At 35.8% G+C, this 18,059-nt stretch overlaps 2 protein-coding genes across 3 annotated transcripts in view; both read right to left on the bottom strand.

Annotated features, from left to right (window-relative positions):
• bmpr1ba (bone morphogenetic protein receptor, type IBa) overlaps positions 1-4,956 on the bottom strand; it is a 64,214-nt gene extending 59,258 nt beyond the window's left edge. The window contains exon 1 of one of the 2 annotated variants that reach the window (XM_044111410.1): positions 4,828-4,956. The gene's annotated coding sequence lies outside the window, so the exon portion shown is untranslated. The remainder of the gene's footprint in view (positions 1-4,827) is intronic. The other variant, XM_044111411.1, reaches the window with a different exon arrangement.
• Positions 4,957-5,486: 530 nt separating this feature from the next.
• pdlim5a (PDZ and LIM domain 5a) overlaps positions 5,487-18,059 on the bottom strand; it is a 52,324-nt gene continuing 39,751 nt past the window's right edge. Inside the window, exons 8-13 of the mRNA XM_044110710.1 lie at positions 16,617-16,699; positions 12,786-12,987; positions 9,915-10,095; positions 8,912-9,032; positions 7,630-7,745; positions 5,487-7,424 (exon numbers count right to left, since the gene is read on the bottom strand). Coding sequence (XP_043966645.1) covers positions 7,335-7,424; positions 7,630-7,745; positions 8,912-9,032; positions 9,915-10,095; positions 12,786-12,987; positions 16,617-16,699 — 793 coding nt within the window. The 3' untranslated portion in view covers positions 5,487-7,334. The remainder of the gene's footprint in view (positions 7,425-7,629; positions 7,746-8,911; positions 9,033-9,914; positions 10,096-12,785; positions 12,988-16,616; positions 16,700-18,059) is intronic.

Here is an 18,059-nt window from a genome sequence, read left to right as displayed (position 1 = left end):
GCGTCAACAGCATCACACTGGCAGATATGCATTGACTAATGGTTGGCATGAATCATCCTGGCCCATTTCATACCTGGAAATGGCTGCAGCAGAAGACTCAAGGTCGGCCACAGAAAATACTAAAACTTAAACAATAAGAAACTGCATGACCAAAATTACCAACAAACACAACGAAAATAAAGCAAAGATTGTTTCGCAATCAAAAAATGTAACCAGTTTATTTGTGTGGGAATTTGATTTAAAGACACAGCAATCAACAACAATATATCATGTCCAAGGTCAGCTAGAAAATTTATTATTTTAGTTGTGTTCACTTTTATACAATAATCTACATTTGAATACATATTTTCTCAACTATTTTAAAGGAAGACGTTGTAGAATCTAAATAAAATTATATCATAAGTTTCCTATCATTTGGCTTGACCTTGATCACTAAGAAATTCTTGTAAAATGAATGCAGTAGGCAACAGCTTGAAACAATTTATATCCATTGCTGCATACATAGCAACCTCCTACCCCACAAAAATCTGACACTTGATTCCTATGTCTATCACGAATGAGTCAGTGTGGCTTATCCAGATGTTGTTTGTGTTTCAAAAACTCTAGAAAACCTAGGGATCTAGCCACTCTTGATGGAGGAATTTGTTTTAATAAAGACTTTAGCAATCAAGGGATGTCTAGACCCCATAGTAGAGGCACTTCCTGAAGCTCAACAATGACACTAGCTCTTAGGCAAATGTTTCTGCCATCACCAATGGAATGGCACCTCAAAAAAACCACCATGGAAATTGGAGGTCTCTGCTTTGGGGGGCATAAGGGATGAATTTGTCACAAAGTGAATCCAGATGGTTATCATTCCTTCTCCTTGGACCTATTTTTTCTCTTGGTATTCCAGTCATCACTCCATCATTTCTCTCCTTACCCCACTTCCCTTTGAGGTACCAAAAGGCCTTTCCTTGTTAAAAATTCAGCCAAGCCAAACACAAAAAAAGACCTGAGGTTCAAAAAAATGAAGAGCAGAATCAAAGTTCAAAGCAAAACTGTATGAGCTGAAACCTCCTTAGGGCTTAACCTACCGGTGTTTAGGATAAGGACTCTTGTTGCTAACAGTCATATAAAAAAACATTAGTGAAAATAAAAGTGACCAAAACGTGGTGAGCATTTAAAAAGCCTGACAAGGGACAGCTCTACAAGCACAAGGCTAAAAAACAAACAAACAGTAAATATGAAGTAAGAGAGAAACGGAGTGTCTGAGCACTGAGACCAGCTTAAACTTGAGAGCATTAAATGAGATCAGACGCTGGCTGGTAAGATGTTTTCACATCCACCCTGTGGGACACAAGGTTAAACTGATCATGTGGCCTATTAATCCACCTAATAAATCATCATTTAAATCTGCTCTACACCATCAACCAAGCTGCTCTCAAGGCAGTTCTGTGTTCTACAATGATTTACTGATTGCTATGATTATCCACGACTGCACAGCTGGAGGATTTCAAGTATTTCATCAAAGTCAGCTCCTGGTCACATCTCTCAAAGGAAGCAAAAACAGAAAGATCATCAAAGGGAATGGTTTGAACTTCTGAGTCCTGCATCAGGAACTCAAAATAGGTTTCTTTGTTTAAATGTCTACACATTGAAAGGGGATAGGTCAAGGATCTGAAGATTAAGACTGTGCAACGGAATTATATTTAATGCTGAATGAAAACTAGAAGAAAGCGTCACAGGTATTATGTTAAATTGTTAATGATCTGCATTTCTATAGCACGTTATCTAATGCTATAGAAATGCTGGCACCTGGCACTACCCAAGGAGAAAAACTGTTGAAAAGGACAGAGCAGGGATTCAAACCAGCAACCCACAGGTTAAAAAACAAATCGTTACCTCCTGATTATGTCCATCATCATTATTTCTGCTTTTTTTTTTTTATAGCAACCAGACTTCATCAGATTCATTTCAACTGCTGCCTCTTATTCCTCACAACATATTGTAGCCTAGTTCATTTTTCCACAATTATTAATGATAGGCAAACCAACTTAAATGTATGTTAATCAGCATTAACTATATATGAATGTATTTCTTAGAAAAGCAAAAACTTTCCCTCTACAATTGCAACTTGTCTTACAGTGTAGTACAGTAGTCTACACACCAAAGCAGCAGGTTCAAAGGTCATTTATTGTTATTTATTTGTAGCTGTACAGTGTAGCTTTGTGTTTGCACATCAGTTAGCCAACTGGACAATATTTTGAGACCTATTTGTTTTAAATAGTTGATTTACAGTAGAACTGTATCTAAAAACCACATAGCTAACTTTAGACAATGTTTTTTTGGTTGCTCTTTTAACAAAGACAATATGAGTATATTTGTTTTACAAACAGTTTGAAGAGTGCAGTCTGCTCCTGGTCTGCTGTGTGTGCTGTTGTAAACAGTCAGTCTAAATACTTAAGGCTCTCTTCAAGCAACGGAATAATTACTGTATACAACCTTCTCCAAAAAACAGGCCCTGCAGGACAGGGTTGAGTGGAGTCAAGTGTCTCATATTACCCCTAGAAAACTAGAGAAAGTAGTAAAAAAAAAAAAATGATTAAGAAAAATTTCAGGACTTTTTATAAAGAAAGTTAATGGGACTGTATTCATACTGAGGTGTTTTTTTAATATATGAATGAGTCTATCAATCCTAAAGTAAATACCAATCATTTCATGAGCTGCTTGTGTTACTGATTAGGCCCATGTAGGAACCCTATTTGCAACATCTTTGAACCTCACTCCTTAATCATATTTATAGGTTTCACATTAATCAAGATGTGGTGAGGTGTGCATAGATTTGTTTCCTCCAGAGATCAGTAACAAAACCGAGCTTCAAACCTCTCACAAACCCACAATGAAGATCAACAAAAACCTTTCTGTGGTTGTTTTTACATTTGTTCAGGAAGATAGTGCCTGAAATCTGCTGACAAATTGGATCCATGTCAACAACGTGTCATTTTGTGTGATTTATTATTTCAAAATATTAAGTTTTAAGGATTTATTTTATTTTTTATTTTTTTGCAAAGTTTGTCAGTTTGTAAAAAATGCAGAATGTGGAAGATTAATCTGGGAACTCAGGTAAAGAAGAATCTTGAAATATCTCAATAAATCAGCCTGACACAGTAATTAAAAATGAGTCAGATCTTCAAGAGGACAGCCTCTGGCTGAAGGGGCTTATCTGGGTTTATTTTTGATCCTTATCGCCTCCTATTCTAAGTAGAGGAAATTGATCTAAGGCAGGCTTAGCACCAGCAAACTGTCCTCAAGTTCACCTGAAGAGATTTTCAATCTCTCCTTACCCTGGAGTCTTAATTTTTGTTTTACATTACCAGTTATTTTCCACCTATGTGTAGCCCTCAAAACCATATGGCATTTAACCTGATTCAAAGACTGTACTAAACAAAGTTTTAAAATGCAAGTGCAGCAGTCAGGCAGGATACGTTTAGCTAATTTTTCCAATTCTTTAGAGACTGAATTAACCTCAGCAAGCATTGATTTTCCCTGACTGGGCCAAGTAAATGTATTGAAAATATCTCGTGTCAGCATTTTTCTTTTGGTGTTTCATTCAGCTTCTTTCCAGATAAGTACAAATTAAGTTTGTTTCTGACTTATTTGCTATTCTTAGGGAGTCAGTTAAGGACCTGCATTAGGTCTAATGTGATGTGAATTTCCACCAGTCTGTGTCATACTGCATGTATTCATGTAGAGTAGTGTATGTATATGTATATTTTCTTTTCTGCACAGAAGAAAATAGTTTTCTTTGCAGTTGCTAAGTGAGACACACTTGAGGTTGTGGCAGGTTTTTTAGATTTGCGTGATACATTCCTGATTTGAATAAGACTTAACTACCCACTGACACCACAACAAACACTTTCTAACTGACAAATGAGAAAAACACACCCACACACACTCTCCTGCGCACGCTTACTTGTCTGGACCTCTCTCTCATAGCTGTTAAGTGTTTTCCTGTGGGGTTCCCTTGTCTTCTTACCCCTGCACCTCCACAGATGAGGTGGGATAAGATAAGATATGGTATTGTGCCATCTGGATGGATACTCTCACATGATTGCTTATACACACATATGCAGATATACATTTGTCAAAAGCACACTGGGAAACACCTGGAGCTGGTTACTGGACTCAGAGGGAGAGTTGAATACTGTCTGCATGCCTGTGAATATAAGTGCAGTGCATGGGGAATACGGGGCTGCGGGTTGGTCACTGCTGCAGGCTGTTGTTTTGTTTTTTCCCTCTACTATGTGTCCTCTTCACAAGGGAAACTCTACAGCATACAGACGTTTTGTTTTGAAGGTGCGAAAAGAAAATGATGCCCTCATCTTCAGATAGATGAAGAAGATAGAAATTTCGAAAAAATTATAGAAAGAATGACTCATTCCAGTATGCTGGTAGAGGACAGTACTGGTCGCCGTGTTAAAAGTTGATGGCAACTGACCGCAAACTAAGTTATAAGTTATTTATTGAATTTCTGGCGAGGGCAGAATACCAAGATTACCGCTGTTACAAACGAGTAAAACTAAAACTCTTCTCTAAATCCCTGTACAGTGTTGCGGCTGTAAGGCAGAGGGGAATCTCAAACTTAAATAAATAAATCGGCAGAGAGGGGAATCTCAAACTTCACTAAATAAATCAGCCTCACGCGTGGACTGTCAATACCCTGAAGACAAAAAAGCGTTGAGTCTGACAAACTTCATCATCGCGCATAAGACGAAACAACTTAACAATTTAAGTCAAACCCGCTGTGTTTAAGAGTAATTCGCATGGATTAAATAACTTACTCACCTTCATATGAGTCGTTGCTTTCTTATTCCATGCCAGAATAAAAGTTTCTGTTCGCGTCGCTGTGGTTTCAGACCTAAGTTGAAGCACTTTTCTCCTACTCAGTTTTCCCCACGATCAGAGGCGGAGAAGCAAGCAACCAACTCGTGGGCTTTTCAATCAGCCCCCCCACTTTCCACCTCAGTTCACCCAACAAACAGAAAGAACAAATCATTCATATTTTTGTGTTTGGTATTATAACAGTTTTATGCTTATCAGGAAAAACAAGAAAACATTATTACATGGCTTTGGCTAGTTTCCTAAATACGTAGATATAATTAAAAATTATTTTCTTCTTCTGACTACTTTCATCATAGTTCTGATCATTTTTCATATTTTTTGTAAATTTTTTATCTAGCTTTTCTTTGGTAAAAAAAAAAAAAAGAAGGGAAAAAAAGGTTGTGACAAAAATTATTTCTCAATAACATCTTTTGAATATTTTGTGTAACGAGTGGCCTTTGTTGACAATATTCAAGTGAGCATGCAGTGCAGGTACACAATCCAATGGTCTTGAATCAAGTCTTGGACAGGTGTATTGGCAACTAACTGTTTAATGTGGTAAGGCAGTTTCTCTTATACACAAAGTAGAAATAGGAGCAAAAGAAACGCACCCACTAGGAGGGTTAAACATCACAATTTATTAAACAACACAGGTACATTTTACTTATTTTCAAACATATTTTGAGAGATAATACAAATAACATGTAAATACTTTTGTTTACTATGCCAGTACATTTATAATTTGTATGCTACTTTTCTGCACTCTTTTCTGACAATGTAAAATCTTGTCCTTTTTATCTAGTTGCATTATAATTTAGTACAAATCTAAGAGAAATATCCAGACAATTACATATTCAAAGTAAATTAAAGTGTTCCCCACTTTTCAACAAAAGAACAATAAAACACGCAGACACGCAAACACACACACACAGTACCTCCCAGGATAAAAAGATGCACAAACTGTGATGAATTGTATCTCAAAAAATATTGGACCATCTGTCTTTTTGAGGTGAAGTTGAAATATAAAAAAATGAATAAAAACAAACATTTTTCATTAATAATAGAACACAATTCAAAAGAATGTATGTCCATCACCAAGGTGTTGAGTATGAGGAAAAACAAAATTAATACTTGCCAGATTATTTACTTATGTCAGATGTTAATGTTTATTTAGTTATTTTGGAAGTTTTTTGTCAATCAACCAGAATAAATAATGTTAAAAACTTATTCTGTTATATATTTGTCTGTTTGGAAACTTCAAGTCAGTTTTGGCAAACACCACGAAAAGACAATAAAATAGAAAGATACAATGATTATCTTAGATGCTTAGTTAAAATATTTTATTAAAGTAACATCCACATTTAGTTAATCTTAATACAAATACTAAGATTTTGAATACTATTTTTGAAATAGTTTTGGATATAGGGACATAAAAGACTACAAATGTTAATGTAAGCTACTGCTAATCTATTAAAATTTGCACAACTGTAACATTAAAAATAGCAAACATATGTGCTTTCACAAAAACTAATTGCTAATATTCTGTTGCAACAAATTCATATATATTTTACTCTTTTTTTTTACAATTAAAATGAGTGATTTCTAACTATTGGGGAAGATTCTATTCTGTGTCTACAGACAAACCAAGGATGCCTTTTAGCTTCTAGGTTAAAATCAGGATTATGTAATGAATCAGTGTTAGAATATTTTTGTGTAAGAAACTATGACTAACTGTGGTCTTACAAAAATGATTAACTATCAGTACAACGTCTTGTGCGCATAAGTATAATAAACTTATTTCATGGGGTGGTATAATGTACTTGCAGGCAAATAACTGAATGTTACTTTTAGTTGTTATAAAAATGCTGCATATGTCAAACATGACTTGAAAGAATTCTGACTTCGCAATTTGACGCCTTGAAATTGGGCCTCTGTCTTTTTAAGAAGCTCCGACTCTATCCGACACTCTGCCATAAGCACATCATCACAACAAAGCTCATCCATTTTGCTGTTTACAGCTGTTCTTAGGGAATTAACATTAAGGCAATTTTAAATTGTATAAACTGGATTGTATTTACAATCCTCCAAAATGCCTTCAACTGAAAGGTGGTTCATATAAGTGCAGCTGACAACCTCAAAAAGTGGTATGCTAACAGCTGCTGACGCTAGTCTGGTCGAACAGTGTGAGGAAGAGATGCTCTGAGGCACAAGTGCTTGACTGGAGACTGCAACTCCAAGGCTGAACTTTGCGTGTGAAAGAATCAAAGCAAATCCCCCGGTTTGATATAAAGCTTAAAAAAGATTTTTGCATTATCCCCCCCACCCCACGTTAAAGAGTTAAAATAAAAGTAATCTGCTTAGTTATATCCTCAATTAACTTAGTCAAGGAATAATCCACTGGTAAATATCAGCCCTCAGTATTTCTGCAGCCTTTGACAAGAGAAAATAGAGGCAGAGAGCCATTTGAAGGTTCATATCTTCACTGTGTGAGCATGTTTCTTGCAAAGAGGTTTGTCCTTTTTGGAGAAAAAGGTCTGACCCTCCAGAGAGGCACAACATACCTGTGAAGAAACCATTAGACTTACACACAATTTGAAGCTGAACTGTAATCAATTAACTGTTGCTTAAATAGAATAGCAAAAACGACACAATAGCAAGAACCTAAAACATTTTTAAATGATTAGAAGTCTCTAAATTGCCTAAAAATGAATACATGATTATGCTCAGGTCTAGAATGCTAAGAGTGTGTGTATGATTTTCACTTACGACACAAACAAAGCAAGTGTCGTGCCAGTTGTAACCGAGTGCCTCCAGAAATTTGTCTCCAGCCTCAATAGGGAACTCACAGCCATGGCAACCAGTCCCAAACAAACTGTAAAAGTCTGTTTTGCAAACAAGAAAATAATTTTTTTAAGCAATCAGGTTTTATCTTCACACTAAACTACTCAGTAACATCATTCTGTCAGAGATTTTAAAAGGAAAAATGCCTAAACAATATGTAACAGACAGCAAGGATAATAAACTAAGTAACTTTACTCTTCATTAAAGTTAACAAAGCTTTGAATACATATCCAACTATTCCATTTCAAAAGAGGTAAATTTGTGCTTTTCTTCATATGACTGTTGGGTGTTTCTACTGTAGGATGACAAAATACCTCCAAGGCTAATCAGCCTAGTCAATGTGTCCAATCAGAGGATTGTACAGTCATCCAGTACCCACACAGTACCCTTCAGAAGCCTACAGGTAGTGAGCAACTGTGTCTCACATCAGAAAACCACTGAAACATGGACCACATGTAACCCACACTTGTTCTAATTCGGCTTCCAAGTGGTATCCAGAGCTAATCATATCCAACAACTCACAGCAATGAGGACGTCAGCAGTGATGCACCTACAGAATGAATTTAGGACTTTAGTTATTTTTAATTTGATTTTATCAGCTTCTTTCTTTAAAAAGAGATGTCAGGCACCAGTTTTTAAAATATCAAAATAATTGAATAAAGGGGCTGATTTTGACTTTATTGAATTGTTATAGACTTGACTAATATGTCTTTGGTGTAATTTGATTTAAGTGTGGCCTTATTATTTTGTCCGTTTAGCTCTCTGCAACTAATTAGCTATGAGTAAACAAGCTAAGAAACAGCGCATGCCCTGCAAAACTTAGTCAGTTTTCTCATGCAGTCATATATATCACCTACAGACAGTTTCATGTGACTGAACAGTGTCAACATCTTTGCTGACAAAATAATTAATATTTCATGAATGAATAATCTGTGGACTAATTTTAACACCACTTATCAAGAAGCCTACATTTTAAACACACCCGTCTTTGTATAATTAACCTATTAAATCTGATGGCATTACTGAAATGAAGGAACTTTTCAAAAATATTGCATTCAATGGGTCTCTATGTTTCTATAAATACACTGGATTTAATTTTTTTGCAAAGTGCCTAATTGATTACATTTGACGTGAATCCGCTCTAGATAAAAGGAACTGAACTGAGCTTACTGAAAATATTACTATTATGAACACCTTTCCTACTGACCTTGCTCACAATAAGGTTCTCCATCCTCCAGGTGAAAGGTGTTGTTCCTGATTGGCTGCTGACAGGCAGCACACATGAAGCAATAGACATGCCATGTTTGTTTCAGGGCATTAATTACCTCCTAAACATAAAATGCAAAACACAGGTTATAGAATCCAGATTTGTATATTTACAAATGCTAGATAAACTACTTTCTCAGTAAATTGTTGGAGAAAAGAATCAATTCCATAAATGAATCTCAGCAGGATAATAATTGACAGATATCTTCAAACACAGTATTTTTTAATAGCCGCATGACCAGACTTAAAAAAAATACTTCTTGAGTTTTTGTTTTTTTTTCCCACCCTTAAATTGCTAGAACAAGAAAGTTGGTGGGCCAGAGTAAAATGAAGGATTAGAAGAACAGGAGTGAGAAAAACAGGTTAACAGGAAGCCATAAGCTGGTTGAAGATGTGTGAGAAATGGAGGGTTGGAAGGTTTGAGGCTAAAGAGGTTAGAACATGTGAGGGATAAATGTCAGAGCTGCTCAGAGAAATGCGATTTCAGCTTCTTGGCACTTTGGGTTCAAACCACACCTGCAGTCTTTAAGGCTTCTAAGGCTAATTCTCCTAACTTCAGAGCATACACTGCATTCCTGAGTTTCAGCCATGGTCACCATAGATATTTCAACTCAGGATAGAATGCAAAAACCTTTTCATTTGTAAACTTTGATGGGGGACCAATTTTACATTTTAGAAGTTCTTTAAGTGTTTATTTTAAATTATGTAATAATGTTTGCCTGCATAATAAATCAATCCAACAAAGAGTGGTACAGAACCTCTGTGGCAAAAACAGCAAAGAACAGATCTAGTTAAAAGTGGAAATTAAGAGGAATTCCACATCCATTTGAAATTTTCTTTGTTACTGTGTTCATTTGCTATTAGTTACATTGAGGTATCAGGCATTTCTTTTCTTTTTCAAAGATCCAATTATCTCCTTTTTATTTGTTCATACATCAACTCACCCCCAATATCTTGGCCTGGCAGCGGCTGCAGGTTGGCGCAAAGAACTCTTCATAGCAGTGTTCACAATACACAGAGCCTGTTTCTTCCACAAAGCCTATGTCTGCCAGAGATGTTCGGCAGTGGGCACAGTTAAATTCCTCCTTGTGCCATGATTTTCCCATTGCAACCAAAAATGGTCCTCTGAAAAAAACAAAAAAACAATGATATTAACTACAAAATGTTAAATTCAACTGCATAACCCTCTCAATTTCCTATTGCCCATGGTAAGAAAGTAAAAAACTTTCAAATGAAATAATCTTATTTGCAGTGGCATAGTCACACACTGACATTTTGCTGTTATTCTTCAATAGCGAGCTTCAGGGATTTTCATGTTCTCTCCCCATCCTTATCACTGCAGGTGGTAGTATGGTAAACTTGGGTCCCAGTGTTGTTCATGAAAGTGTTCATGAGTCGCACTCACATTTTTGAGAACCTTGAACTAAACAACATGAAGTGAGCACAGCTCAGGATTAAATAACAGCAGGAGATGGTACAGTTTTCTTTTTTTAGTACACAGAAAATAGTCGCTTCCAAAGGATGTGTGTGTGTGTGCGTGTGCGTGTGTGTGTGAGTGTGTGCCACCTTTCAGTCATATGTTTTATAAAAAGCATTGAAAATGCAAATGAGGTGATGGGGAATTTGGCCATATAACAAAATAAAATTATATATAATCAAAGAGAAGACAATATATAAACTGACATGGGCCATGTCGTAACTATCATCATGTTTATTTGTGAATGATTAACAACCTTATCATATCACAAAATATGACAAATCAACAAGAAGGAGTTCGTGTTGGAGCTGTAAACATAATTCAAAAAGCTCAGGCTGAAAATGTTAAAGAATTAATGACAAAAATTGCTTTGCTTACATTTATTTTAAATTTACATTTATTTTACACAGATTGTTAATGGTGACGTTAACTCCATGACTGATGGGCAAAGAAAAATACATGATTTACTTATTTAAGATATTTTCACCACTGAATAAATGTGGCTACATTAAAATCTGGATCTTTCTAAATGTATCCACCCATATGGGTGCAACAACAGAGTCCATTTCTTGTCTTTTTACACAATTTAACAAGGGCTGACTCTAAATATGGAGGATGCTCTATGCAGTGTGATACAGCGCAGCTGTACAGTTTCACTTAGGGTTCAGATTATTAACTAATAAACTGTTTCAGTTTTTTTCTATGACACCCTTTCAGTACACAGTTTACAGACAAAGCACATCGGCCCTGTCCAGTCTGATGATTAAATAAAGTGAGGAAACATTGTAGCCCAATTCACTGAGAACAATAGGTGTGCTTATCTGAGCCTGGTCTGACAGCAGCCCAAGCTGACAGCTATTAGCATGTGGGCAACCTGATGCTGGGTACAACAAAGTATCAAGTCACACCGTCACAGATAACATTCAGATCAGGCAGGACAGCCAGCAGAAAAGAGAGAATGTATGCAGAAGAGATAAAGAGGAAGAGAGTTTTTCATGATGTGCTGTAGGACAAACTTGACTTAAAGGTTGCGTCTTCCTTTCAGCTGAATTAAGGAAAGAGTGTTCGGTGGTCCCATTTATGAAGCTGGTGTACCCACATAATGGGGCCTTACCATGTTGTGATCTATGAAAAATAAACTTGATGTGTGCTAAGTCAAATGTGATGATGAGAAATCACTGGAGAGGTTTATAATTGAGGTTGCCTCGAAGTTCATTTTGTTTTTTATGAAACATCCTCATGTATAGTTATGGCTCCCCATCGTAAGCATTTAATTCACTTTGTTTTTGGATGATTATGATAAAGTTGATCTATGGTTTAAGTTAAATGCCTGAGGAAATTATGATGCAACGTGGCTTCAATTTCCCACCTCACCATCTGTGTCGGCCTTGTCTCCAAAACAAGAGTATATGATGTGCATGTGTCAGGCCTCTCTTTTATGAGATGAGAGGCCACACATTCTCAGATCAGGTTTATTTTCAATAGATCACAATTTTGGCATCTATGAAATTTCTGACCTGCTTGGTGGTCCTTCTTCTAGTTCTGAAACTGATCTCACCACCAGTTGGAAGAGATGACATATTTTGTTAGTATTTTGCATTTAAGTTACCAATTATGCCTCTATATTGATAATTAAAAACAGTTTATACAGAATTACTACTAAGTGTCTGAGCAGCATTTTGGTGTTTTTTTTTAGTTTTTTTTTTTTATTATAAACGACTCTAGAAATTAGAAGTATAATTGAGTATGGATGGGCATCTCTGCTCAGCAATAGCCAAGGAATCATAACAGCAGCATTTTAGGGAATATAAAGATTTCTCAGAATTTCTGTTTTAACAAGTTGGAAAATTGGCATGGAAAAAATTGTGTCTCCATATGGACAGGAGTAAGAAAGTAGAGACAAACATATGGGATTCCCCAAGCACTCTTAACTAATTTTGGAATAGCAGCAGTGATATCTTTGGCTATACAAAATAAGAAAACTAAACTGAAAAATAAATAGCTTTAGCATTCTATTAAAATGTACTTGATTTATATGTTTTTGCTTTGAGAAGCAAAAACATATAAATCCTTGAAGTTTTATTCAATAAGCACCCATAGCATTGTTTGTTTATTGATTTCATATATTACTCCCAGTGTTTGAGTGTTATTGGTGCAGTTGATGTCTAGCTAAAATTCTTGTGAAAATATTATTTATAAATAAAGGGCAATCAATGCCAAAAACTCAAATCTTACTAAATTTTTTTCCACTTATGGATACAAACAGAAACCAGTCTTTAACCTTCTCTTCAACCTGCAAGTAAAAGTTTTGGTATTAGTTCCAGCAGTAGCTTCTAACCTGATCACCATGTTGCAGTGGGCACACATGGGGGTTCGCATCCCAGCAGGAATGTGTTCTGCCATCTGGACCAGAGAGTCCTCATCTTTGGGGTGGGGTTGAGGCACTGGTCGGGCTGGAACAGGACCCCTGAGGACACTGGCACTCCCATTACCCTTCATTCCAAAGGATGGAGTGATCAAACCACTCTGTACTCCTTGGCCTACAGGAGTTGCAGGAAAGGAAAATAAAATGTTGCTTTGCTAAAGAAAGAATGTTTAGATATATAGAATCGCCTGCAAGACTACTCTAACACTTTAAAACCTTTTCGCATTTTGTCAGATTAAAGCCTTCATTGTCTATATTTTCTTTGGAATTTATGTGATGGGCACAAAGTACAAAACAAGTGAAAAGGAAAATGACAATTAAAAAAAATAAAAGAAAAAGAGAATAGATGGAGGAATCCGCTCCAGCATGACCAAAATCCTAAATATGCGCCACTAACTGGACTGTAATGGTTCAGATCAAAGAAATTTCATATGCGGTGGCTTACTGAGGGACTGGCCCATCTTTAACTGCCGGGATGAAATTTTAATGAAAAATACATCCTTATTTGTGGGGATGTATTATGTTTGTGTATTTATTTTACACAAACATTGCTAAAATGGTAATGTGACAATTTTTATTCTCAGTTGGTCAATGTAGTTTACAACAAAATATATGTATGCCATATTTTCCAGACTATAACTTACCGTAAAATCTTTTTCATAGCTTGGCTGGTCCTATGACTTAGGTGTGACTTATATCAGTTTTTTTCCTCTTCATGACACATTTTTTGACTGGTGCGTTAAATGTTAATTAATACTGACTGACATGAAACGCCTGCAGCCAGGCTTGTCAATGGTGCAGATATGCGTAAAAGACTTCTTAGTTACCAAAAGACTAATTTTGCAGGTGGGCCTTCTTGGTTGTGTTAATGCAACAACCACCTATCCACCTGGACTGCATGCAGTGCACTGCGCACTTGTTTTCGAGCACAGACAGGTTAGTCAGAAAGGCCCAACGGACATCCAAGCCAAGCCAGAGTTGACAGTTCCTTAAAAAGCAGGTTGCACAGAAGGCAATTTTTGACTAATGTGATTTATAGTTGAGAGTGTAAGTGCCGAGAAAATACAGTACATACATAGCCTATAACATGCACAATTATATTTATCGTGATTGAGCTAACTGAGTTAATTGATTCAGCTCAATTAGTATAAAACTTCCTGAGCTAAATCTGAGGTTTGGGGTCTCCAACTGTCCTTTGCCTCACCTGGGTTACTCAGCCACAGTTTATGCAAGAAATTAGTACTGTTAATGTCTAAAGGGGTGTGTAAATAATCTGCTACTGCAACAACAACAAAAACATTTGAAGTTACAAAAATACAACAATGGTGGAGAGATCAGACCCAGAACTATAAGAGGGCCCACCAAACAGGTCAGAAATTTCACTTTTTCTTTTTTCTTTTTTCCCCCCCACCAGGGGGTCCTTTTTGTGGGCTCTAGTGTCCCTTATACCACAGTAGACTGACAGGAAAGGGGGGAAGACATGCGGCAAATGTCGTCGGGTCCGGGAATCGAACCCGCGACGGCCGCGTCGAGAACTGAAGGCCTCCAAACGTGGGGCGCGCTACCCTCTACGCCCCAGAAATTTCACATTTGTTATTACACCTTCCAGGGAGAATTTTTCTTTTGTATTTCTTTACTTTTCAGTGCCAACTTTAAATCTTGTTGTTCACCTTTGCTGCTCTATCTTTACGGCTGTTACAGATTTATTTAATATTACTTATGTTGTCATCAGTGAAAGACAGAGATAAAATGACAGACTTTTTATCTTCTTGCAATGCAAAAAGATAAAAAGAAAGGCCTCAAGGTGTCAAAAGCTTTGGCAGAATGTTTTTATGATTTGTAGGACATTTGACCTCTAACCTCTCTGACTACACACTCAACAGGTGTTATCAAGGTGCACGCTGCTCGCTGACCACTGTTGTCGCAACCATGAATTAATCACATCCATCTTTAGAATCACACAGAACATTTTTTTACTTTTAACACATTCCTAAAGTTTATGTGCATGCACACATACAGCCAGAAGCACACAAAGTCACACATGGACCACCAAGACAGCCGCTAAACTAAAACTCGGGCACCTGGATAAACATAGATTTTAGCTTTTCATCTCCACAGTACAGATGTTTTTGTATGTGTGGTTTAAGGAAAGGTAACTTTTATCTTCCCACCATGCATATTGTGCGTTATAGCAAGGGTTGGCAGACAAAAACAAATATTACTATAAAACTGCTGCTGCATAGAGTGGCATCTTGGGTTCATCAAATCTTTATAAGAACCATTAGACCACTAGGCACTTGAAGTACAGCCACAAAAAATGCCTTTTTGTCCAACCCTCATAGACATAAAAATGTGGGGTTGTGAAAAATGTGACACTCAAGGTGATTTTGCTAGGAACAAAGACTCTACAATAATTATACTGCTAATTGTGGCAGATGATCTGTGATTCTGTCGGTTAGTTTGTCAGGGAAAATTTTATCATAAAGTTTTTGAATTATCATATTCAATAAAAATCTGGTGGACTCCACTACTAAACTAAATTTTTACCAGCGGGTCTTTTTTAAAATTCAGTCAAATACTTTTCCCACATATGCCTTAATAAAAGCATATAATTCAAAAACTATGTTGTGCTTTAACTGAGGTTGCCTTTATCTGATGTTTAGATTCGTTTGATAATAAAAAAAAGACAAAAAAACAAGACTAATGTAAGGGGGCAAATACTTTCTCACATTTAGAAATAAATTACATATACTCTGTCAATAAAATAACATCAAAACAGACAGAACATCAACTCTGACTACACTAGTTGAGGACTCAAAAAAACATTCTTCAGCTTTACGCAGCTTGCCTCCAAAACATTTTTTTCATTACTCCCAACAGGTTCTCTCTGTAAATATTATCTTTCTGACAAAACAGAGCCACTGCATGTGGTATTGAGTAGGGTGCCAGAGGCCAATGTGGACTTTTTAATGGCTTTCCACTGAGGAAAAACACGAGGAAAACTGCAATGACCTATTTCATAACATATGTTGAGCCTCAGCCACGGAAAGTAAGGTCATTTTCCCCCTCGCAAACTGACTGTAACAACATTTGGTTTCACAACTGTAAAGCAGTTTCCCATTAGGCTAGAAGTGAGAGCCAAGAGGTTTCTTTTGTGTGTATGTTTGCAAAGATGAAAACACTTTTTTTGCTCAATTCTCATTTATATATGAGAACTGAACACTCTCTCTCTCTCTCTTTATATATATATATATATATATATATATATATATATATATATATATATATATATATATATATATATATATATATATATATATATAATTATACATAATTGTGGAAGTTATAATGAATGATCCATACCACATTTGTTAGGGATTTTATGCTGTTTAAATATATTGCCTATGTCTTCTTCTGTAAAAGCAACATAACTTACCTGGAATAGCTGTAACAGATTTGGCGCAATAATTTATGCACCATTTAACAAATTTTATGTAGCCCTGACAGTAGGAGCAAAATAATGTATTAACAGCTAAAAGGAACATATTGTTTAAAATTCTATTCGGTAACTGGGCAACACACTTCTACACTCTAATATCAGGGCCATAAATCTGATTTTTGACAAGATGCAATAATAGCAGCTGGCAATATTTGCAACTCCTACTTACTGGCTTTGTGACAGAGTGAAAAAGGGAATAACCATAAATTATAAGTCCATTTAATCAACATAAAAATGGTGTTTACCATGGTTTGAAGCAGTTCCTTTCATCATAGTTTTGACAACAGCAGATTCATGGGAGTTAAGCTGTGTCTCCTCATCCTCCTCACTGTGCAGAAACACAAAGAGAGAACATAATTTTTTAAAACCACATTCTATATTCTGTGATCACATTTAGATTCTCACAATAATATGATTCCATCAACTTAAAATCCAAAATCTTTAAATAATATCAAGTTGTCAAATAGTTTCCAGGATTTGTTTCATTGTTTACATATAAGAGAAAGGCATGAAAATTAAAGGTTCATGTAGAATCTCTGACCTTGTACTCTCTGACAAAATACATTATAAAGCTGATAGCTAAAACAGAGACCTGTTAGGAAAGAGTTTATGTACTTCTGATAATACATTAAACCATTTACAAATGGACCCAAAACATGCATTTAGATTATTCAGGTAAGAACAGGAAACTAAATGTATTACAATGCCTCATCATAACAGACAAACTTTGTTCAAATGTCAGCTGTTAAGAAGGAGAGAAAACAATGTTTCTATGATGGACTCCAGATACAAACAAAATCTGTTTTTATTTGAAAGATGAAAAACCTCAATTTGCAGTTTAATAGACGGCACACAACTAAAAGCTGACTGATGACACATAGCTTTGTTCTAAGTTGATGTGATGCACGAAAACTAAATTTAATCATGAAAGAAACACTTAAGAAAAGGTCAAAGAATACAAGGGTTCCAGTTCAGTTCTCTATACAATATTAATAAATTAAGGTAAGATGTGGTAAATAACTGTAGGGTTTACAAACAATATTAAACAGATGTCAGTTGTTTAAATAAAAACACATTTGGTATGTTCTGTTGGTAAAATATTGCTTTTACGAGTTCTATAATTAACAAATATTCAAATATTCCCTCTTACGATAGATAAAGAAAAATATTGGCTGACCTTGATGAACTTATGCTTCAAAAGCCATCCTTATCGGATGGGTAATTCTGTTCGAAACTATATGTGAGGAATTAGCTGTTTTCGCCCACAATCTCTGCCACTTTGTCTTTGTGGTTAATTAAATTATGTCCAGTTCCTAGTAGAGTGCTGGTCACACGTTTTGACAATAAAGGTATCTTTTACTTTAGTAGTATAAACACAAGATGGAAAAAAACACCAGAATAAAACTTTGATTTTTTCAAAAGGAAAAAGAAAATCTAATTTCAAACAAAATAATAATCAGCAATTATTGATTTCCCAAATACGTTTTTTCAAATATAAATTACTGAAGCTTTTTTTGTTGTTGTTTTTTTTTTTTTTTTATCTATTGTTTTAAGTTCATTAGAGTATCTGTAAACTTCATATATAAAACACACAACTTCTGTTTCCACTGGGTATAAATAAAACATGACACAAAGGCCCATTTGTTTTAGCTACTGGCTTTTAGGTTGGACAAGGCCCCACTTTTATC

The sequence above is a fragment of the Gambusia affinis genome, linkage group LG03 (assembly GCF_019740435.1).
Source record: "Gambusia affinis linkage group LG03, SWU_Gaff_1.0, whole genome shotgun sequence".
NCBI classification, from domain to species: Eukaryota; Metazoa; Chordata; class Actinopteri; order Cyprinodontiformes; family Poeciliidae; genus Gambusia; species Gambusia affinis.
The sequence above is the reverse complement of the archived record's forward strand: the minus strand, read 5'-3'. Positions and strand labels throughout refer to the sequence as shown.